General features: G+C 37.7%; 1 protein-coding gene across 3 annotated transcripts in view; it reads left to right on the plus strand.

The window, feature by feature from the left end:
• ANKRD45 (ankyrin repeat domain 45) overlaps window positions 1–23,555 on the plus strand; it is a 59,431-nt gene extending 35,876 nt beyond the window's left edge. For all 3 annotated transcript variants that reach the window (XM_032291359.1, XM_032291361.1, XM_032291360.1), the window contains 3 exons: window positions 10,130–10,224; window positions 12,387–12,525; window positions 22,909–23,555. In XM_032291359.1, coding sequence (XP_032147250.1) covers window positions 10,130–10,224; window positions 12,387–12,525; window positions 22,909–22,979 — 305 coding nt within the window. In that variant the 3' untranslated portion in view covers window positions 22,980–23,555. The remainder of the gene's footprint in view (window positions 1–10,129; window positions 10,225–12,386; window positions 12,526–22,908) is intronic.
• Window positions 23,556–23,986: the final 431 nt, after the last annotated feature.

Genomic DNA, 23,986 nt, shown 5'->3' on the forward strand with positions numbered 1-23,986 from the left:
AGGGCTAGATAATCATAGGCCCTAAATGTAATCATAACTGCCCTTTGTAAAAGGGAAGTAGAGGGATATTTGATAGAGAGGAGAAGAAAGTGATGTAATGATGGAAGCAGAGATTGGGATGATGTGCTTTGAAGATAGAAGGAGGGGGCCATAAGCCAAGGAATATAGATAGTGGCCAGAAGCTGAAAAGGCAAGGAACAGATCTCAGAACCTCCAGAAGGAATCAGCCTTGGCAACACCTTGACTTTAGTTTAGTGAAACCGACTTAGGACTTCTGGCCTCCAGAACTGTAAAAGAATAAATTGTTGTTTTAACCCACTAAGGTTGTGGTATTTTTTTTTTTTTTTTTTACAACAGATATAGGAAACTGGTACAGATTTTGGTACCTGGAAATGGGTTGCTGCTATAACAAATACCTAAAAACGTAGAAGTGGCTTTGGAATTTGATAATGGATAAATGGCTGGAAGAATTTTGAGCTGCATGATAGAAAAAAGTTTAGATTGCCTTGAATAGTCTGTTGGCAGAAATGTGGACATTAAAGCTGCCTCTGTTGAGGGCTCAGAAGGAAATGAAGAGCACAGTTGAGAACACCTTTATTGTGTTAAAGAATATGTAAATTATCATTAACAGAATAGTGGTGGAAATATAAGTGATAAAGGTGCTGCTGGTGAAGATGCAGAAGGAAAGGAGGAACATGTTATTAGAAACTGAAGGGTAAGGCAGTCTTGCTACATAGTGACAGAAACTTAGCTGAATTGTGTCCTGTCATTATGTAGAAAGCAGAACTTTCAAGGATGAACTTGAATATTTAGCTGAAGAGATTTCCAAGCAATGTTGAAGGTATGACCCAGTTTCTTCTTACTCATTATAGTAGACTGTGAGAGGAGAGAGATAAGTTGAGGGAAGAATTTTTTAAGCAAAAGGGGAACAGGTTCTGATGACTTGGGAAATTCTCAGACTATCCAGATTATAAAAAGGGCTAAAATGAAGAGACTGACTGCCAAGAAAGTATGCTCTGGAGAGAAAGCCAAGAAGGTGGCTGAAGAGGTTAGGTATGTGATAAATGGATCCCCTTAACCATCTCAGCAGAAGTCAGTAGGAGAAATAAGATTATTCCCAAAATATCTGTGAAGGAGCCCCTTGTCTAATGGAATGAATCTCTGTGGCATGCAGGGAAACTCAGAAGGTGTTTGAGAATGGTATATCAGCAGAAACTCCAGCTTGGATAAAGAGGCAGACAGAGGACAAAATGAAAAAGGGGACACTGGACTCCCAAAATTCTACAGGCAGGAAATAGACTGATAAAACTATTCAGCTGCAAACACATGATATCTTTCATGAACAAGGAAGGATGACTCAGGAAGAACCTCAGGCCCAGAGGTAAAGCCTCAGGACCGGAGGGCAGAGTCTTGAGTCACAGAGTATTATTCCCAGGCCTTGAAATCTAATAGAATTTGCCCTGCTGGATATCAGAATTCCTTGGGAGCAGTGATTCTTGTCTTCTTCTTCTTGTCTCCCTTTTTGAATGACAATGTCTATAACGGTTATTCTGTGCCTGTACCACTGTTGTATTTCAGAAGATAACTTGTTTTCTAGTTGCACAGATCCATAAACGGAGTGAATTTTGCCTCAGGAGGGGTCATACCCAGAGTCTCACTCATCCCTTGTTTAGATGATTTAGATTATAAGATTTGAGACTTCTGAAATGATGACATTTGATGAGAATTTAGACATGAGTTGATATTGTAACAGGTCTGGAATTTGGGGGATTTGAAGATGGGTGAATATATTTTCCATGTGGGATAGATGTGAATTTTAGGAAGTAGGGCAGAGGGCAGATTGTGGTTAGCTGAATAATGGCTATCAAAGGTATTCAGGTCCTAATCCCTGGAAGCTGTGAATGTTACCTCATGACAGAAGGGACTTTGCAGATCCTTAAGGATCTTGAGATGGGGAGATTATCCTGGATTATCCTGGTGGGACCTAAATGTAATGACAGTCTCCTGATAAGTGGGAAGCAAGGGAAATTTGATACAGAAGAGAAGATGATTTGGTGATGGAGGCAGAGATTGGAGTGACGTATTTGAAGATGGAGGAAGGGACTATAGCCAAGGAATACTAGAAATTGAAGCCATTAGAAAAAGGCAAAGAACAGATTCTTCCCTGAGAGCCTCCAAAAGGAATCAGCCCTACCAACACCTTGACTTTAGCTCAGTGAAACCAGTTTCAGACTTCTGGCCTCTAGAACTGTCAGAGGATAAATGTGTGTTGTTTTAAGGTACCAAATTTGTGGTAATGTGATATAGCAGCTACAGGAAACCAGTACATCAACCTTTAACTTAATTTGGGACTAATGTACAATTTACACAATGTTCAGTTGTCCCATCTAGGAATACAGTAAGCTGTTGAATTTATTTGTGTTTTATTTCTCTCAGCAAAATGTTATAAGTTTTAGTTCCCACCAGCAAGTAAGAACATGCAAGGTTTGTCTTTCTGTGCCTGGCTTAAATTAAATTTCACTTAATTTAGTGATCTCTAGTTCCATCCATTTTGTTGCAAATGACTGGCTTTTATTCTTTTTTATGGCTTAATGGTACCCCAATTGCGTATATGTACCATGTTTTCTTTACAATTCATCTGTTGATGGACCCTTAGATTGCTTACAAATCTTGGCTATTGTGAACAGTGTTGTAAAAAAAAATGCCAGTTCAGACATCTCTTCGATATACTAATTTCCTTTCTGTGGAGTATATGTTAATACCTAGCAGTAAGGTTGATGGATTGTATGGTAGTTATAGTTTTAGTTTTTCTGGGGAACTTCCAAACTGTTTTTCACAGTGGTTGTGCTAATTTACATTCTCACCAACAATGTAGAAAGGTTCCCTTTTCTCTGCATCCTTGCCAGCAATTGTTATTGCCTGTCTTTTGGATAAAAGCCATTTTAATTGCAGTGATATGAGATATTGCAGTTTTGATTTGCATTCTCTGGATGATCAATGATGTTGAGCACCTTTTCATATACTGGTTTGCCATTTTGTATGTCTTTTGAGAAATGTCTATTCACATCTTTTGCCTATTATAAAAATAGGATTATTAGATTTTTTCCTGAGTTGTTAGAACTCCTTATATATTCTGGTTATTAATCTCTTGTCAGATGGGTAGTTTTCTCCCATTCTATGGGTTGTCTCTTCACTTTGTTGATTGTTTTCTTTGTGTGCAGAAGCTTTTTAACATGATAATTTCATTTGTCCATTTTTTCTTTGGTTGCCTGTGCTTATTGAGTATTACAGAAAAAAAAATCTTTGCCCAGACCAATATCCTGGAGAGTTTCCCAAATGTTTTCTTACAGTAGTTTCATAGTTTGAGGTCTTATATTTAAGTCTTTAATTCAGTTTGATTTAATTTTTGTATATAGTGAGTGATGGGGTCTAGTTTCATTCTTCTGCATATGGATTTCCAGTTTTCCCAGCACCATTTATTGAAGGGACTATTCTTTCCCCAATGTATTCTTGGCACCTTTATCAAAAGTGAGTTCAATGTAGATGTATGGATTTATTTCTGGGTTCTCCATTCTGTTCCATTGGTCTTTGTTTCTGTTTTTAGACCAGTCCTATGCTGTTTTGGTTACTATAGCTCGTAGTATAATTTGAAGTCAAGTAATGTGATTCCTTCAGTTTTTATATTTTTGTTTTGCCCAGGATGTCTTTGGCTATTCTGGGTCTTTTCTGGTTCCATATAAATTTTAGGATTGTTTATTCTATTTCTGTGAAGCATGTCATTGGTATTTTGATGGGAGTTGCATTGAATCTGTACATTGCTTTGGGTAGTATGAACATTTTAACAATATTGATTCTTTCCATCTATGAACATGGAATGTCTTTCCATTTTTTGTGTCCTCTTCAGTTTCTTGCATCAGTCTTTTATAGTTTTTGTTATGGATATTTTTCACTTTTTGGGTGACGTTTATCCCTAAGTATTTTATTTTCTTTGTATGTATTGTAAATTTGATGACTTTCTTGATTTCTTTTTCAGATTGTTCACTGTTGGCCTATAGAAATATTCCTGATTTTTGCATGTTGATTTTATATCCTGCAATTTTACTGAATTTCTTTATCAGTTTTAATTGTTTTTTGGTGAATTCTTTACATTTTTCCAAATATAAAATTATATCAGCTGGCATCAAGGATAATTTTACTTCTTCTTTTCCAATTTGGGTGCTCTTCATTTTATTTTATTTTTCTTATCTGATTACTCTAGGTAAGACTTCCAACACTATGTTGAATAAGGTGGTGAAAGTGGGCATTCTCATCTTATTCCAGATCTTAGAGGAAAGGCTTTTAGTTTTGGCTACACGACACCAGCTATGGGTCTGTCATGTATGGCTTTTGTTGTGTTGATGTATGTTCCTACTATTCCCAGTTTTTGAGGGTTTTTACATCAAGGGATATTAAATTTTAGCCTCAATTAAAATGATCCTATGGTTTGTGTCCTTCATTCTGTTGATATGATGTATCACATTAATTGATTTGCATTTGTTGAAACATCATTGCATCCTTGGGATAAATCTCACTTGGTCATCACGATGATAGTCATGATGAATGATCTTTTAAATTTGTTGTTGAATTCAGTGTGATAGCATTTTATCGAGGATTTTTGCATCAATGTTCATCAGGGAGATTGGCTTGTAGTTTTTGTTTTTTGTTTTTTTGATGTGTCTTTATCTGGTTTTGATACCAGGGTAATAATGGCTCTGTAAAATGTGTTTGGAAGTATTTGTTCTTCCTCTATTTTTCAGAATAGTTTGAGTAGGAATGGTATTAGTTCTTCTTTAAGTATTTGGTAAAATTTGGCATGAAGCCATTAGGTCTTGGGCTTTTCTTTGCCTGGAGGCTTTTTATTACAGCTTTGATCTCATTATTTGTTTATTCTTGGTTTATACTTGGTTTATTCAGGTTTTGGATTTCTTTGTGGTTTAATCTTGTAGGTTGTATGTGTCTAGAACTTTATCCATTTATCTTAAGTTTTCCAATTTATTGGCATATATTTACTTATAGCCTCTAATGATCTTTTGAATTTCTGTGGAATTGGTTGTAATGCCTTCTTTTTCATTTCTGATTTTTAAAATTTGGGGCTTTCTTTTTCTCTTAGTCTGGCTAATGATTTGCCAATTTTGTTTATCTTTTCCAAAAAACCAACTTTGCATTTCAATGATCTTTTGAATTATTTTTTTATTTCAATTTCATTAATTTTTGCTCTGATCTGTTTTATTTCTTTTTTTCTACTAATTTTGGGTTTGCTTTGCTCTTACTTTTCTAATTCTTTAAATTGTATTGTTAAGGTGTTTATTTGAAGTTTTTGTATTTTTTTTTTAATATAGGCACTTACTGCTATAAACTTTCCTCTTAGTACTGCTTTCACTGTACCCATAGTTTTGGTATACTGTGTTTTTATTTTCATTTGTTTCAGGAATTTAAAAAATTTCCTCCTTATGAGTAATTTCTTCATTGACATACTGTTCATTCAGAAGCATATTGTTTAATTTCTATGTGCTGTATAGTTTCTAAAATCCCTCTCGTTATTGATTTCTAGCTTTATTCCATTGTGGTCAGAGAAAATACTTCATATAATTTTAATTTTAATTAAATAAATTAATTTATTAATTGATATAATTATAATTTTAATTTTTTTGAAACTTGTTTTGTGACCTAACATACGGTCTGTCTTTGAGAATTATCCATGTGCTGAGGAGAAAAAAATGTGCATTGTGCAGTCATTGAATGAAATGATCTGTAAATATCTAGTAGATCCATTTGGTCTATAGTGCAGATTAAGTCCAATGTTTCTTTTTTGATGTTCTGTCTGGATGATCTATCCAATGCTGAAAGAGGGGTGTTGAAGTCTCCACCTATTATTGTATTGGAGTCTATCTCTTTAGCTCTAATAATACTTACTTTAAATATCTCAGTGCTTCAGTGTTGGGTGCATGTATATTCCCAGCTGTTATATCCTCTTTCTGAAGTGACCCCTCTGTTGTTATATATGACCTTCTTTGTCTCTTTCGTGGTTTTCTTCTTGAAATCAATTTTGTCTGATGTAAGTGTACTACTCCTGTTCTTTTTAGGTTTCTATTGGCATGGACTATCTTTTGTTATCCTTTTATTTTCCATCTATGTGTGTCTTTATAGGTGAAGTGTGTTTCTTATACGTAACAAATAATTGGATTTTTGACTTTTATCTCTTCAACCACTCTATGTCTTTTGGTTGGAGAATTTAGTCCATTTACATTCAGTGTTATTATTGACAAATAAGGACTTACTCCTGCCATTTTGTTATTTGTTTTCTGGTTGTTTTGTGGTCTTCTCTTTCTTCTTTCCTTCCTTTCTGTCTTCCTTTTAGTGAAGGTGATTTTCTCTGGTAGTATGTTTTAATTTCTTGCTTTTTATTTTTTGTGTCTCTGTTTTTTGTTTTTTGTTTGTTTTTTTTTTTTTTTTCAATTGAAATAGAGTCTCACTCTGTTGCCCAGGTTGGAGTGCAGTGGTGCAATCTTGGCCCACTGCAACCTCTGCCTCCTGGCTTCAAGTGATCAGCCTCCCTAGAGTTGGGATTACAGGCATGCGCCACCACGCCTGGCTAATTTTTGTATTGTTAGTAGCTGGTCTCAAACTCCTGACCTCAAGTGATCTGCCTGTCTTGATCTCTCAAAATGCTGGGATTAAAGTTGTTAGCCACTGCGCCCGGCTTTGTTGTATGTTTTTTGATTTGAGATTACCATAAGACTTTCAAATAGTATCTTATAGTTCGTTATTTTAGGCTGATGACAACTTAACATAGATCGTATAAACAAACAAGCAAAGATAAAAGAAATAAAAACTACATTTAATTTCCCTCCCAACTTTTAACTTTTTTGTTTTTATTTATATCCTATTGTACTATGTCTTGAAAATTATTATGTTTGATACGTTCATCTTTTAGTCTTTCTATTCAAAATATAAGTAGTTTACCCACCAGAATTACAGTGTTGTAGTATTTTGTGGTTTTCAGTGTACCTACTATTACCAGTGAGTTTTATATCTTCTGATGATTTCTTATTGCTCATTAACATCTTTTTCTTTCAGATTGAAAAACTCTCTTTAGCATTTCCTTTAGGACAGGTCTAGTGTTGATGAAATTCCCCAGCTTTTGTTTGCCTGGGAAAGTCTTTATTTCTCTGATATGTTTGAAGGATATTTTCTTGGATATACTGTTCTAGGGTAAAAGTTATTTTCCTTCAGCACATTAGATATGTTATGCTACTCTCTCCTGGCCTGTATGGTTTCCACAGAAAGGCTGTTGCCAGATGTATTGGAGCTCCATTATATGTTATTTGTTTCTTTTCTCTTGCTATTTTTAGGATCTTTATCCTTGATTTTTGGGAGTTTGATTATTAAATGCCTTGAGGTAGTCTCTTTGGGCTAAAACTGCTTGGTGTTCTATAATCTTCTAGTACTTAAATATTGATATATTTCTCTAGGTTTGGGAAGTTCTTTTATTATTCCTTTGAATAAATTTTCTTCCCTGATCTCTCTCTACCTCCTCTTTAAGGCCAGTAACTTTTAGATTTGCCCTTTTGAGGCTATTTTCTAGATCTTATAGGAGTGCTTCATTGTTTTATATATTTTTTTCTTTTGTCCCCTCTGACTGCATTTTCAAATAACCTGTCTTCAGGCTTACTAGTTCTTTCTTCTGCTTGTTCAATTCTACTGTTAAGAGACTGTCATGCATTGTTTGGTATGTCAGTTGCATTTTTCAGCTCCAGAATTACTGCTTAATTCTTTTAAGTTGTTCCAAACTCTTTGTTAATTTTATCTGATAGGATTCTGATTTCTTTCTCTGTGTTACCTTGAATTTCTTTGAGTTTCCTCAAAATAGTTATTTTGAATTATCTGTCTGAAAGATCACATATCTTTTTCACTCTGGGATTGGTCACTGGGGCATTATTTAGTTTGTTTGATAAGGTCCTGTTTTTCTGACTGATCTTCCCGCTTGTGGATGTTCATCAGCATCTGGGCATTCAAGAGCTAGGTATTTATTGTAGTTATCGCAGTCTGGGCTTGTTTGTACCTGTCCTTCTGGGGAAGGCTTTCTTATGTATTTGAAGGGACTTATTATGATCTTATTATAAGTTTTTGGTTACTCTAGCCATATCTGCATTAGGAGGCACCCAAGGCTCAGTAATGTTGTGGCTCTTGCAGACTTGTAGAGATACTGTCTTGGTGGTCTTGGGTAAGACCAGGGAAAATGCCCTGGTTTATCAGGCAGCAGTTCTTCTTTTCTTACTTTCCCCTAAACAAACGGAGTCTCTCTTTCTCTGCACTGAGCTGCTTAGAGCTGGGGGAAAGGTGACACAAGCACCCATGTGGCTACCACCACTGGGGCTGCCCTGGGTCAGATCTGAAGCCAGCATAGCACTGGGTCTTACCCAAGACCTATGGTGACCACTGCCTGGTTATTGCTTATAGTCACTCAAGGCTTAATGACCTACAATAAACAGTTGGCAAATACAGCCAGGCTTGTGTCCTTCCCTTCATGGCAGCAAGGTCTCCCAGGCCCTGGGTGGGTCTAGAGATGCCATCTGGGAGTCAAGTCCTAGAGTCAAGAACCTTAGGAATCTACCTGGTGCTCTATTCTACTGCAGCTGAGCTGGCACCCGAGCCATAAGACAAAGTCCTTCCTACTCTTCCCCTCCCTTTTCTTCCAGCAGAGTAGTCTCTCCCTGTGGCCACCACTGCCCAGGCCCACAGCAAGTACCACCTGGATACTGCTGATACTCACTCAAGGCCCAAGGGCTCTACAGTCAGCCTGTGGTGAATGCTGTCAAGCATGGGCCCCTCTCTTCAGGTCAGCAGGCTCTCCCCTGTTCCAGGCCCGGCCCAGAAATGCCCTCCAGGAGCCAAGGCTTGGAATCAGGGACCCCAGGATCCTGCTTGGTGTGCTACCCCACTGTGGCTGAGCTGGTACTCAAGTTGCAAGGCAAAGTCCCATTTACTCTTTCCTCTCCTTTTGTCAAGCAGAAGGTGTCTCTCCCCATAGTTACTATAGCTGAGGAATGTTCTGGGTCACCCCTGAAGCCAGCATGGCTCTGAGTCTCACCAAAGGTCCATGGTGAGTACTGTCTGGGTATCACTGCTGCTTATTCAGGACCCAAGGGCTCTTCAGTCAGCAGATGATGAATCCTGCCAGGACTGGGTCCTTCCCTTCAAGGCAGCTGGTTTTCTTCTGGCCCAGGGTATGTCTAGAAATGTCACCTTGGAGTTAGGACCTGGAAAGGGGACCTAAGGACTCTGCCTTGTGTCCTATTCTACTGTGGCTGAGCTGGTATCCAAGTTCCAAGACAAAGTCTTATTCTCTTTTCCTTCTCTTCTCAAGCAGAAGGAAGGAGTCTCTCCCAGAGCTGTAAGCTGTGCTCCCTAGGATGGGCAGGGGGTGGTAGCAAGCACTCTCATGGCCACTCAGGCTGGTGTCTCACTAGGTCCTGTGCATCCCAAGTCTACTGGCTCTGATCTCAACACAGCACTAGGACTTGCCCAGGAATTGCAGCCCTCATGACCTATATGACTTTTCAAGTTTATTTAGAACCCCATAGCACTTTAGCCTGTAGTGGTGGGGCCTGCTGGAACTCAGGTTCCAACTGCTGGGATGTGTGCTTCCCCCCTGGCTAGGGCTGGTCTAAATGTTTCCTTCATGGGTGCTAGCTGAATTCTGCCCGATGTTGCTTCTCAGTATGACAGGGAAGCATTGAACTATAGTGCAAAGTCCCACAATCACTGTGCTCTGCCTCTCCGAAGCGTACAGATTCTCTGTCTGCACCATGTGACTATTGCCAAGGGTACAGAGAAAGTGCGGTAAAGGCAGTTTGAGACTGTCTTTCCTACCTTCTTCAGTGCCTCTTTCCTTAGTCTGATGTTAAAATGAGGTCCTGTGATGGCTTATCTGATTTTTGGTTCTCATGATGGTGCTGTTTTGTATGGGCAGTTGTTCAATTTGGTGTTTCTCTTGGGTGGGGTGGACACTGGAGGCTTCCATTTGACTGTCTTGCCCTGCCTCTTGTCTTTGTCTTGTCATTGTGTGTGTTTCTGTCCATTCTTTCAGATGCAAGGCTGACTCTGAAAAAATATATTGCAAAAGTCTCTTTAGCCGTTACTGACACTGAAAAGGGATCAGGGAAGCTCCTTAAGGAAGACAAGGTACTGTACTGTGATTATTGCTTGTTCTGAAGTGCTTTGAGACTTTTGTCTTACAGTTTAATTTCCACACTGTTGTTTTGTTTTAAAGGCAGATTGTGGCCCTTACTTCCTCCCTCCTCCCTCTTTCTTTCCTTCTGCCCTCCTACCTTCCCTTCTTCTTTTTATAAACTACTAATAGAGGATAGTCTGATCAAAACTAAAAGAAATAGTATTAAAGAGTGACATAGAGATGTAGTATCATACCCAGCAACATGTCTGAATCGTAGAAATGTAATATTGAGTAAAAAAAAAAACAAAAAAAAAAACTAATCAAAGACTACATAGATTTTGATCAAGCTCAAAAACAAGCAATATCAAACTATATAATTTAGGGATACCTACATTTAGGAGTAAAACTGTTTAAGAAGCCGAGCAAAGGGGGCAAGCACAGATCATAGTTATTTCTTGAAGGCAGGCAAGAAGGTGGGATGGGGAGGGACAGAAGCTGCATTAATAGTATTGGTAGCGTTCTGGTTCTTCTGCTGAGTAGTAGGGTCCAAAATAATAAAATGGAAATGTTCATTTCATTATTTTGCTTCAAAACTGAGATATACATTATATATTTTAGTATATATGTATATACACAAATACACTGCATATTCTTTAATGTATCAAATTTTCCAGAATGAGAAAAAAAGATACACAGCTATAAACATAGCAATTTTAAAGCCCACTTCCCACATATCTAAGTACTAGATCTAAGCATTCCCCGTGGAATAGTTTTATTGCTCTGAATGTACATTTAAAAAATATACTCAAGGTATCAGAAATGTGTTTTGATTTTAAATTATTTCCTATATTCTCATGCAGGATGCTCTGTGAATTTCCTGTGACCTGTTATTCAGATGAAAAAGAATAGGTATTGCTAAAAGTGTACGATGTCACTAAATCTGAGCACTTGATAAGTTACACATTACACTTGTGTCTTGTAGAGTACTCTACAAAATCTCTTGTGAAACAAACAAAATGTAGGCAAAATTCTATTAGAATAGCCTTTGAAGCTATCAGATCTTCAAAACAAAATTTTTCTGGCACAAAGAAATAGTGCTTTGTCAAACTAGTTACTAAAAAATTTTTATTTTAATTTTTAAAAATTTGATTATTTGAACTAGAAATTATTGTGTATACATAGTAATAATTAGAAAAAATCAAAATGTCTAAAGCAAACATAATAGTTTTTCCTTTTCCATTTCTAATCTTATTACCTACTCTGTGGTTCTGATAACGATTTTGTGTTAATTGTACCATGTTTTCTCTTTCACTTATATAATCATATGTATCTATACACATAATAGGAATTTTATGAAAGATTTTGTTTTTATAAAAGTGGGATCACACTTATATATAATTGTATAATTTTGTTTTTTTCTTCTTAATAAGATATTATGGACACCCTCTAAGTCCACTTCCTTCTACATACTTCTGCATATATGACTGCTTATTATTTAACAGTGTGGACAGGACACACCACAAATGTATTTATTTATCTTCATTATTACAAACCATAGTACTATAAACATCTTAAATCAGACATCAGAAATTTGCCGCATATGTACAATGAGATGATTTTACAATGCAAACTGAGAGGTTTTCAGTAAGGTGGAGCTTTTCTTGTATTTCTTGAACTTCTGTGAATCATTTGAGAAGGAATAAAATATCAGCATTGTCTTTTGAGTTGCATGCAACTCATACCGTCCACCCATTCTTTTCTGGCCTGTCCAGGTACTTCTTTTAGTCACAGGGCTTAATGAAAATAAAGAATTAGGGAGGAAGTATAGACTGGTGCCAGGCTTCATGACTCCTGATGATGTTTTATTGTGCTCATATTCACTAATGTTAGAGCTGCACTGTCCAATATAATAGACACTAGCCACATGTGACTATTCAAATTTGAATTATTTAAAATTAAATGAAATTGAAAATGTAGTTCCTTAGTCACCCTAGCCACATTTCTAGTGCCGAAATAGCTATTTGTATCTAATGGCTACTGTATTGGACGATGCAGGTATAGAATATTTCTATCATCACAGAAAGTTCTCTTGGACAGTGCTGGTTTAGAGATACTGTTGAGTTTTGTTTTTCAATAAATAAGTGGAGAGTAAACTCTGTATTTCTGTCCCTAGAATACCATCCTCAGTGCATGCCGTGCAAAAAACGAGTGGTTGGAAACCCATGCAGAGGCTTCCATTAATGAGCTTTTTGAGCAGAGACAACAACTGCAAGAAATTGTGACTCCTATCCTTGCAAAAATGTCTACACCACGTAAGTTTTGGATAAAAGGTGGTTTGAATGTCAGAAGGGATGAAAATTAAATTGAAAATTGTTATTTCTGAGATATTCTAATTTTAACAATCTTCATTAAGTAGTCATTAACATTGTTACAGGCACTAATCCATGATATAGTTCCCTAGTTTCATTATTTATTTTCAATATTAGCAACAACTAATAACTGAATTCTTCCTATAGGAAATGTCTAATACTAATTTTAATATTACCATCATTAGTCATTAAATTTTATGTGATTACTGTGCCTTTGCTTTGTTTTTTTTTTAGGTAGAGTCTTGCTCTGTCACACAGGCTGGAGCACAGTGGTGTGATCATAGCTTACCACAGCCTCCAACTCTTGGGCTCAAGTGATCCTCCTGCCCCCTGAGTAGCTGGGACCACAGGCGGGCATCACCATGCCTGGCCAGTTTTAAAATTTTTTATGGAGATAGGGTCTTGCTATATTGCTCAGGCTGGTCCTGAACTACTGGCTTCATGTAATCCTCCTGCCTCAGCCTCCTGAAGTGTTGGGATTACAGGTGTGAGCCACCACACTGGGCCTGTCTTTGATTTTGTTTCTCATCTAGGAAGGCATCTCTTCCTGGGAGATAGGGTGGCAGCATTTTATTTTATTTATTTTGTTTTATTTTTTTCCTTCAACATTTATTTTAAGTTCCAACATTTATTTTATTTTGTTACCTATGTAACAAACCTTTGTTATATAGGTAAACGTGTGCCATGGTGTTTTGCTGCTTTGGTAACTCACCACTTTGGTATTAAGCTAACCATCTATTAACTATTCTTCCTGATGCTCTCCTTCCCCCAGCCCCCAGAGCATATGTTTCTCCCCTCCATCTGTCCATGTGTTCTCATCGTTCAGCTCCCACTTGTGAGAATATGCTGTATTTGGTTTTCTGTTCCTGCATTAGTTTGCTGAGGATAATGGCTTCCAGCTCCATTCATGTCTCTTAAAAGGATATAGTCTCATTCCTTTTTATAGCTGCATAGTATTCTATGGTATATATGTTCCACATTTTCTTTATCTAGTCTATCATTGATAGGTGCTTGAGTTGATTCCATGTTTTTACTATTGTGAATGGTGCTATAATGAACATATCCATGCATGTATCTTTATCATAGAATGATTTATATTCCTTTGGGTATATACCCAGTAATGGGATTGCTGGGTCAAATGGTATTTCCACCTCTAGATCTTTGAGGAGTTGCCATACTGTCTTCCACAATGGTTAAATTAATTTACATTCCCACCAACAGTGTATAAGCATTCCTTTTTATCTATAACCTCGCCAGCATCTGTTGTTGCTGGACTTTTTAATAATTGCCATTCTGACTGGCATGAGATGATGTGTCATTGTGTTTTTGATTTCTCAAATGATCAGTGTGTTGAGCTTTTTTTCATGTTTGTTTACTGGTCACATGAGTGTCTTTTTTTTTTTTTTTTTAAGCGGAGTCTCACTCTCGTTGCCCAGGCTGGAGTACAATGCTCACTGTAACTTCTACCTCCAGGTGGAGTGCAGTGCTCACTGTAACCTCCACCTCCAGGGTTCAAGTGATTCTCTTGCCTCAGCCTCCTGAGTAGCTGGGATTACATGTGTGCCACCGTGACCAGTTAATTTTTATATTTTTAGTAGAGATGGGGTTTCACCATGTTGGCCAGGCTGGTCTTGAACTCTGACCTCAGGTGATCCGCCCACCTCAGCCTCCCAAAGTGCTGAGATTATAGGCATAAGCCACCATGCCCAGCCTATTTTTTTGAATATCTTCTTTCGAGAAGTGTCAGTTTATGTCCTTTGCCCACTTTTAAATGGGGTTGTTGGTTTTTTTCTTGTAAATTTGTGTAAGTTTCTTGTAGACTCTGGATATTAGACTGTCAGATGAATAGATGGCAAATATTTTCTATAGATTGTCTGTTCACTCTGATGATAGTTTCTTTTGCTGTGCAGAAGCTCTTTAGTTTAATCAGATCCCATTTGTCAATTTTTGCTTTTGTTGCAGTTGCTTTTGGCGTTTTAATCATGAAATTTTTGCTTGTGCCTATGTCCTGAATGGTATTACCTAGATTTTCTTCTAGGATGTTCATAGTTTTGGGTTTTACATTTAAGCCTTTAATCTATCTTGAGTTACTTTTTGTATAAGGTGTAAGGAAGGGGTCCAGTTTCAATTTTCTGTATATAGCTAGCCAGTTTTCCCAGCACCATTTATTAAGTAGGGAAAGCTTTCCCCATTGTTTGTTTTTGTCAGGTTTGTTGAAGATCAGATGGTTGTAGGTGTGTGGTCTGATTTCTGAATTCTATATTCTTTTCCATTGGTATATGTGTCTGTTTTTGTACCAATACCATGCTGTTTTAGTTACTGTAGCCTTGTAGTATAGTTTGAAGTTGGGTAGCATAATGCCTCTAGCTTTGTTCTTTTTGGTTAGGATTGTCTTGGCTATTCAGGCTCTTTTTTGGTTCCATATGAATTTTAAAATAGTTTCTTCTAATTCTATGAAGAATGCCAATGACAGTTTAATGGGAATAGCATTGAATCTATAAATTACTTAGGACAGTATGGCCATTTTCACAATATTGGTCCTTCCTATTCATGATCATGGAATGTTTTTCCATTTGTTTGTGTCTTTTCTGATTTCCTTGAGCAGTGGTTTGTAGTTCTCCTTCAAGAGGTCTTTCACTTCCATTATTTGCTGTATTTGTATGTATTTTATTCTTTTTGTAGCAATTGTGAAATGGATTTCATTCATGATTTGGCTCTCTTCTTGCCTGTTGGTGTATAGGAATGCTAACAATTTTTACACATTGATTTTGTATCCTGAGACTTTGCTGAAGTTGCTTATCAGTTTAAGAAGGTTTTAGGCTGAGATGTTAGGAATTCCCAGATGTAGGTCATGTCATCTGCAAACAAAGATAATTTAACTTCCTCTCTGCCTGTTTGAATACCCTTTATTTCTTTCTTTTATCTGATTTTTCTAGACAGAACTTCCAATACTATGTAGAATAGGCATGGTGAGAGACTGCATCCTTGTCTTGTGCTGGTTTTGAAGAGGAATGCTTCCACCTTTTGCCCATTCAATATGATATTGGCTGTGGGTTTTTCATATAGGGCCCTAATTATTTTGAGGTACGTTCCTTCAATACTTAGTTTATTGAGAGTTTTTAACATGCAAGGATGTTGAATTTTATCAAAGGCCTTTTCTTTGTCTATAATCATGTGGTTTTTGTTTTTAGTTCTGCTTATGTGATGAATTGCATTTATTGATTTGTGTATGCTGAACCAAACTGGCATCCTGGGGGTGAAGCCAACTTGATCATGGTGAATAGGCTTTTTGATGTGCTACTGGATTCAATTTGCTGGTATTTTATTGAGGATTTTTGAGTCAATGTTTATTAGGGATATTGGCCTAAAAAGTTTTCTTTTTCTGTTGTATCTCTGCCAGGTTTGAGTATCAGGATGATGCTGGCCTCATACAATGAATTAGGTAGGAGTCCCTCCTTTTCAATTTTTTGGAATAGTTTCAGTAGAAATGGTACCAGCACTTATTTATACCTCTGGTAGAATTCAGCTGTAAATCCGTCTGGTCTTGGGCTTTTTTTTGGTTGTTAGGCTATTTATTCCTGCCTCAATCTCAGAACTCGTTACTGGTCTATTCAGGGATTCAGTTTCTTCTAGGTTCAGTCTTGGGAGGGTGTATGTATCTAGGAATTTATTCATTTCTTCTAGATTTTCTAGTTTATATTCATAGAGGTGTTTATAGTATTGTCTGATGGTTGCTTTTCTGTGGAATCAGTGGTGATATCGCCCTTACCATTACCCCATGGTGATATTACCCTTACCATTTCTGATTATGTCTGCTTGATTCTTCTCCTTTTCTTCTTTATTAATCTGGCTAGTGTTCTATCTATTTTATTAATTTTTTTCAAAAAAAACAGCTTCTGGATTCATTGATTTTTTTTTTGAAGGGTTTTTAATATCTCTGTCTCCCTCAGTTCTCCAATTTTGGTTATTTCTTGTTTTCTGCTAGCTTTGAGGTTTGTTTGCTGTTGGTTCTCTAGTTCTTTTAGTTGTGGTGTTAGGTTGTTAATTTGAGATCTTTCTAGCTTTTTGATGTGGGCATTTAATGCTCCCTCTTAACTCTGTTTTAGCTGCATCCCAGATATTCTGGTACGTTGTCTCTTTGTTTTCATTAGTTTCAAAGAACTTCTTGATTTCTGCCTTAATTTCATTATTTACGCAGGAGTCATTCAGGAGCAGGTTGTTCAATTTCCATGCAGTTGTGTGGTTTTGAGTGATTTTCTTAGCATTGAGTTCTAATTTGATTCCACTGTGGTCTAAAAGACAGTTCGTTATGATTTCAGTTATTCTGCATATGTGATCAATTTTAGAGTAAGTGCCATGTGGTGATGAGAAGAATCTATATTCTGTTGTTTTTGGGTGAAGAGTTTTATAGATATGTAGCAGGTGTGCTTGATCCAGAGCTGAGTTCAGGTCCTTAATATTTTTGTTAATTTTCTGTTTGGATGGTCTAATATTGTAATGGGGTGCTAAAGTCTCCCACTATTACTGTGTATGAATCTCAGTCTCTTTCTAGGTCTCTAAAAACTTGCTTTATGAATCTGGGTGCTCCTGTATTGTGTGAATATATATTTAGGACAGTTAGCTCTTCTTGTTTCATTGATCCCTTTGCTGTTATGTAATGTCCTTCTTTGCTTCTTTGCATTTTGTTTTGTTTTGTTTTGTTTTGTCTTGTTTTGTTTTTTGAGATGGAGTCTCGCTCTGTCATCCAGACTGGAGGGCAAGGACACAACCTCGGCTTACTGCAAACTTCACCTCCTGGGTTGAAGTGATTCTCCTGCCTCAGCCTCCTGAGTGGCTGAGATTACAGGTGCCCACTTCCACACCTGGCTAATTTTTGTACTTTTAGTAGAGACTGGATTTCACCATGCTGGCCAGGCCTGTCTTGAACTCCACCCACCTTAGCCTCTCAAAATATTGGGATTACAGGCATTAGCCACTGCACCTGGCCCCTTCTTTGTCTTTTTTGATCTTTGTTGGTTTAAAGTCTGTTTTGACAGAAACTAGGACCTGGCCTTTCTCTCTGGCTGCTCTTAACAGTTTTTCTTTCATTTAAATGACTTTGGAGAATCTGATTTTGTGTCTTGGGGTTGATCTTGTCTTGGAGTATCTTACCGAGGTTTCCTGGATTTCCTGAAGTTGAATGTTGGCCTATCTTGCTAGGTTGGGGAAGTTCTCCTGGATAATATCCTGAAGTATGTTTTCCAACTTGGTTTTGTTCTCCCCATCTCTTTCAGGTACCCCAATCAGTCATAGGCTTGGTCTTTTTACATAGTCCCATATTTCCCAGAGGTTTTGCTCATTCCTTTTCATTCTTTTTTTCTCTATTCTTCTCTGCCTGTCTTATTTCAAAAGATACCCTTCAAGCTCTGACATTTTTTCCTCCTCTTCATCTGTTCTTCTACTGATACTTGTGATTGCATTGTGAATTTCTTGTTCGTGGTTTTCAGCTCAGTCAGGTCAGTTATGCTCTTTTCTAAACTGGCTACTCTGGTTACTAGCTCCTGTATTGTTTTATCATGATTCTTAGCTTCTTTGCATTGGTTTACAATGTGTTCCTTTAGCTCAGTGAAGTTCATTATTACCCACCTTCTAAAGCCTACTTCTGTCATTTCAGCCATCTCAGCCTCAGCCCAGTTCTGTGCCCTTGCTGGAGAGGTGTTGCAGTCACTTGTAGAAGAAGAGGTACTCTGGCTTTTTGAATTTTCGGCATTTTTGCATTGATTCTTTCTCATCTTTGTGAGCTTATCTATCTTTGATTTTTGAGATAGCTGACCTTTGAATGCAGTTTTTGTGAGGTCTTTTTTGTTGATGCTGCTGCTGTTGTTGCTTTTTGTTTGTTTGTTTTTCTTTTAAGAGTCAGGGCACTTTTCTGCAGGGCTGCTACAGTTTGCTGGGGGATGGCTTCAGCAAACTGGGAGTTGCCTCAGTGTTTCCTTTAGCTGGAGGTATCAGCAAGTGCAGGTGTTGAAACAGCCAAGATGGCAGCCTGATCCTTTCTCTGGGAGCTTCGTCCCAGTGGGGTATTGACCTGTTGCCATCCTGGACACTCCTATAGGAGGTATCTGAAGACCTGCATTGGGAGGTTTCACTCAGTCAGGAGGGATGGGGTAACACACCTGCTTAAAGAAGCAACCTGGCTGCTTTCTGGTAGAACAGGTGTGCTGCATTAGGGATAGCACTTCCTCATGCAGACTCTCTAGAGCCAGCAGGCTGGAAAGGCTGGTAACGGAACTACAGAGACATCGGTTATCCCTTCCCCGAGGGGCTCCATCTTAAAAGAGATCAGATTTATGTCTGTATAACCCAGGCTGGAGTTGCTGTAATTCTTACAGAGAGGCCCCACCCAGGGAAGGGTCATGGATTGGGGTCCCATTTAAAGAGGCAATCTGGCCAAGATCTGGCACAGCAGCTGTGCTTCATTGTGTGGGACCCTCCTCATCAGGATTTCTTCAACTCCCCGGAGCTGGGAGGCAAGAAGGGCTGAATTGAACAAATTGCAGAAAGGGATGGCAGCTGTTTCTATCCCTGGGGACTCATCCATCTCAGACAGTCTCCAGCCTGTTGTACTGTCTGTCAGGAATTCCAAGGTGGTGGGTCTTAACTTGTGAAGTGCTGTGGAAGTGGGGCCCACAGAATGACACTGCTTGGCACTCTGTATTTAGCTCCATTCCTAGGGGAGAATATGAATAGATCTTCTGCCTTGCTGGGATTCCTGGAGCCAGAGTATGTAAAACTCCTGAATCTCTGTGTGAGCCTGAGTGTCTGCTCTGCCAAGACTCCACACAGGTCTGTGTATCGGCCCCAAGGCTCTGGTGGCATGGCCTCATGAGAGGATCTCCTGATTGGTGGGTTACAAAGATTGGTGGGAGAAGTGTGATTTCTTAGGCATGGTCACACAGTCACTCACTGCTTCCCTTGGCTGGCGGTGGGGGTTCCTTTGGCTTTGTGCCACTCTCGGGTGGGCCGCTGACCCCCACTCTGCTTTTCTTCATTCTTTGTGGGTCGAGCCATTTGCCTAGTCAGTCCCAATGCAATAACCTGGATATTTCATTTGAAGGTGTCGAATTGACTCACTGTTTTTATTCTTTCCATGAGATCTGTGGACTGCAGCTACTTTAATTGGCCATCTTAGTTCCTCCTTGCAGCATTTTAAAAAGCAGTTTAAGTATTATAATTCTCTATTTGGGGAAAAACCTACTGTGGGAATACTATCCTAAGAATCAGAAGGTGAACGTTATCAGAATCTTGGTGGTAGGCACACCCTAAAATTTTTTTAAAAAATAATAGCTTTATTAAGATCTAATTCTCACACCATAAAGTTAACCATTTTAAAGAGTACAATTCAGTGGTTTTCAGTATATTCACAAAGTTTTGTAATTATCACCATCATCTAACTTTAGAATTTTACCTCTCTGAAAAGAAACCCTATAGCTATTAGCAGTCATTTCCTATTCTTCCCTCCCTCAAGCCCTGGAAACCATTAATCTACTTTCTGTCTCTATGGATTTGCCTTCTCTGAACATTTTTTTTTTTACTTTTTTTTTCTGGGGGTAGGGCAGGTTGGGTTAGGATGTCTGCCCTCTGGACCTGCCCCTGAACATTTTATACATGAAATAATATGTGTTGCCTTTTGTGGTGGCTTCTCTCAGTATATTTTCAAGGTTCATCCATATGGTAACATGTATCAGTACTTTGTTCTGCTTTATGGCTGAATGATATTTCATTTTGTGAGTACAAATTTAATCTATTTATCAATTGGTAGACATTTGGGTTTCCACTCTTTTGGCTATTATAAATAATGCTGCAATGAACTGCTGTATGAAAATTTTTGTGTGGCCACATGTTTTCCTTTTTCTTTGGTATATTAATGAGTTATATGGTAACTCTATGTATATAACCTTTTGAGGACCTGTCACTGTCTTGTTTTTTTTTTTTTTTTTAAATAGCCATCCTAGTGGGTATGAGGTGGTATCTTAATATATTCTGATTTGCATTTCCCTAATTGCTAATAATTTTAAGCATCTTTTCATGTTTACTGGCCATTTGTATATTTTCTCTAGAGAAATATCTATTTGAATTGTTTGCCTATGTTTTGTTTTTGTTTTTTTTTTCTTTGCCTGGTCATTAATGGGAAGAATCCCTCCCCTCCCCTCCCCTCCTCTCCCCTTCCTCCCTCCCCACTTCCTCCCTTGTTCCCTCCCTCCCTCCCTTCCTACCTTCCTTCCTTCCTTCATTCCTTTTTTACTTCCTCTCTCTCTCTCTCTTTTCTTTCTTTCATTTTGAGACAGGCTCTCACTCTGTTGCCCAGGCTGTAGTGCAGTGGCACAGTTATGGCTCACTGCAGCCTCAACCTCATGGGGCCCAAGCAATCCTCCCACCTCAGCCTCCCAAGTAGCTGGGAGTACAGGGGTATGCCACCACATCTGGCTAATTTTTCTACATTTTGTAGAGACAGGGTTTTGTCATATTGCCCAGGCTGATCTCAAACTCCTGGGCTCCAGTGATCTGCTTGCTTCAGCCTCCCAAAGTGCTGGGATTGAAGGTGGGAGCCACCATACCTGGCCTTGCCATCTTTAAATTGGGTTGTCTTTTCATTTTTAGTGTATGAGTTCTTTATATATTCTGAATACAAGTCTCTCATTAGAAATATGATTCTGTTTCCTTCCATTCTCTGGATTGTCTTTTCATTTTCTTAATTATGTTTTGAAACACAAAAAGCTTTATTTGGATTGAGTTCAATTTATCTATTTTTCCTTTGTTGCTTCTGCTTTCTGTGTCATATCTAAGAAAACCATTGCCAGTCCAAGGTCACCAAGATTTAATTCTGTGTTTTCTTCGAAGAGTTTTATAGTGTTAGCACTAATGTTTAGTTCTGTGATCTTTTTTGATACATATATATATATGTGTGTCATATATATAGTATGTACATATATATCTATACAAACGCACACACACATATATATATATCACATATATATGTATAGTATATATAGAGTATGAGATGGGGTCCAATTTAATTCTTTTGAATGTGGATATTTAGTACCTAAGATTTTTATGTTTATCAAATGTTGTATATTTTTAACAGTTAAGACGCTTACCCTAGTCCAGGTATTACAGTATGACAGAATGTTTCTTACCATCTAGAACTAGTATGAATTACATGATCTGTTGAACATACACATAGCACTCTCCTAGGAGTCTACTACTTAGTTTGTGAGTAGAACATACCTAAAAAGATGATCTAAGTGCTCTATAGGATCAGAGAAGCCTAAGTATAAAGAAAAAGCATCACGAAGAAAGAAGAGTTACCTGAGAAGATGGATAACCAGCGTGGAGTATGAAGGAAATTCCAGAATGAAAGCACAATATTGCTGATGAAATGTTCAAATGTGGGAATAAGGAAATGGCCAGTAACCATCTGGCTGATTATAGTTGGGTTTGTGTCAAGGTACAGTAGAAATGTAGAAAAAACAGTTAGTTGCAAAGTTAACATGTGATTTTATTAAAACTACTAAATTATAAATGTAGAAGGAGAGAAGAGGGATTAAGTAGGGGAAAATAATCTGGCCTTCTTTGTAAAATGGATTGGAGGGAGAGGAGTCTAGAGAAAGTGAGATGAGTATAGTTTAGGAGTGAGATAATTAAGACCTGAATTATTTTTATTTTTTTAAGATTTTGTGTTTTACTTAATTTTTTTTCAATTAAAAAAATTTTTTTACAGATGAGATCTTCCTATGTTACCCAGGCTGAACTTGAACTCCTGGTTCAAACAGTCCTCTGGCCTCAGCCTCCTAAGTAGCTGGGACTATTGGATATACAGTTATTCCTACCTCTCCACCACTTCCATTAACCTGGCCCAACAATCCTCCTTCCTTCCCTTCTCACCTGTGAAGATTTGCCTGTCTCCCTGAACCCCCTGTATCACATGTTCTCTAAGCACTTTCAAATCACAGAATGTTAGATCTTGATGGAACCTCTGAAATGACCCCTGCCTTTGCAGTTAAGAAGATGAAGACGATAGAGGTTTAACTCATCCACTCATTGATGAGTTATTCTCATCAATGGCAGAACTAGGGACAATAATACTGATTATATGGGAAATATGACCTCACAGCTTTAAATATAATGAAAAGGAGAGAATATTTGAATGACATACCAACAACACTAGGGTTGAATTAGTAGCTGGGACAGTCTGATTTATTCCATGCCTATTGTCTTAAAAACTGGCTTCATTTTGTTTCGTATTGCAAATAATTATATGTAATTTTAAAATCTGTTTCCTTTTAGGTCAAGTGAAAAGTGCCAAATCTATAATAAGCCATGATCAGAAGAGAAATCAAGATGATACCTTCCACTGAACATATGCTTTGTAAAAGGTCACATTTTCTTCTAGTATCTGAAAGACAAACTATTCATGCCATTTCAAACCTAGATAACATATGTGGTTTTCTTTAGGTATTTAAGTACAACATTACATCACCCTTGTTTTGTTTGACCTGTTCAGCATGCTTACGTCCGGACTCTCTGGCCTTGCCTCTGCCCCTCCAAGCACAGCCCCATGTGAGTTTCACGTGCTCCTTCAGGAAAGCACTTGGGCATAAATCACTCACAAAGACCATGTGGAGGCTTTAATAACTACTCAGAGAACCTAATAATTTTCTGTGTAATTGAGGCATTCCATATAAAAGGACATATTTGGCTGTTTCCAGAGAAAAAAATTTGTTCTCCTTCTCTAAAAAGGAAATGTTATGGAATGACACTTGGAGCAAGGAAATATTAAGACTGGGTTGGATTAGGAGCCTCTGTGTACAACGATCACTTTTTATGTCCAAAATAAAATTTACCTATGAGGTGGGACTTTACCTCTGAGTAAACCCCCTCTTTATCTTTGACCTCCATCTATAAATTAATAAACACAAATCTGTATAGTTTTACTATCCTATAAGGCTGGCAATACAGATACTGTAACTGGACTGAAGGCCATTTCCCCTCCCATTCTGTTTTATATTTCCTAGGTTTTAAATACTATAGTCGGTTTCATATTGGTGGTTTGGAAAACCTTTTTTCTAGTTTATTTAATCAAGCGCCTCAACCTTCTCTTACATGTAACTTTATGGAAAAATTTTATAGAAAAGAAAATCATTTTTAAAAAGCACTTATTCTTTGTTCTTATGACTTTCTCCTCTTTGTCTTGTTCTGAAAGCTAGTTTTCCTTTATGGGGAGAAGGAAAAGAAATGAGTAATTCAGTAATATTTTGTCAGTTGACATTTACTTAACCATGGTTTTAAGATAACCCTGTTTTAAATGTCTCCCAAATTTTAAAGTTTTTAATCTTTTTAATGTGTGAACAATTCAGTTTTAATT

The sequence above is a fragment of the Sapajus apella genome, unplaced genomic scaffold (assembly GCF_009761245.1).
Source record: "Sapajus apella isolate SASKATOON/1434 unplaced genomic scaffold, GSC_monkey_1.0 scaffold25, whole genome shotgun sequence".
NCBI lineage: Eukaryota > Metazoa > Chordata > Mammalia > Primates > Cebidae > Sapajus > Sapajus apella.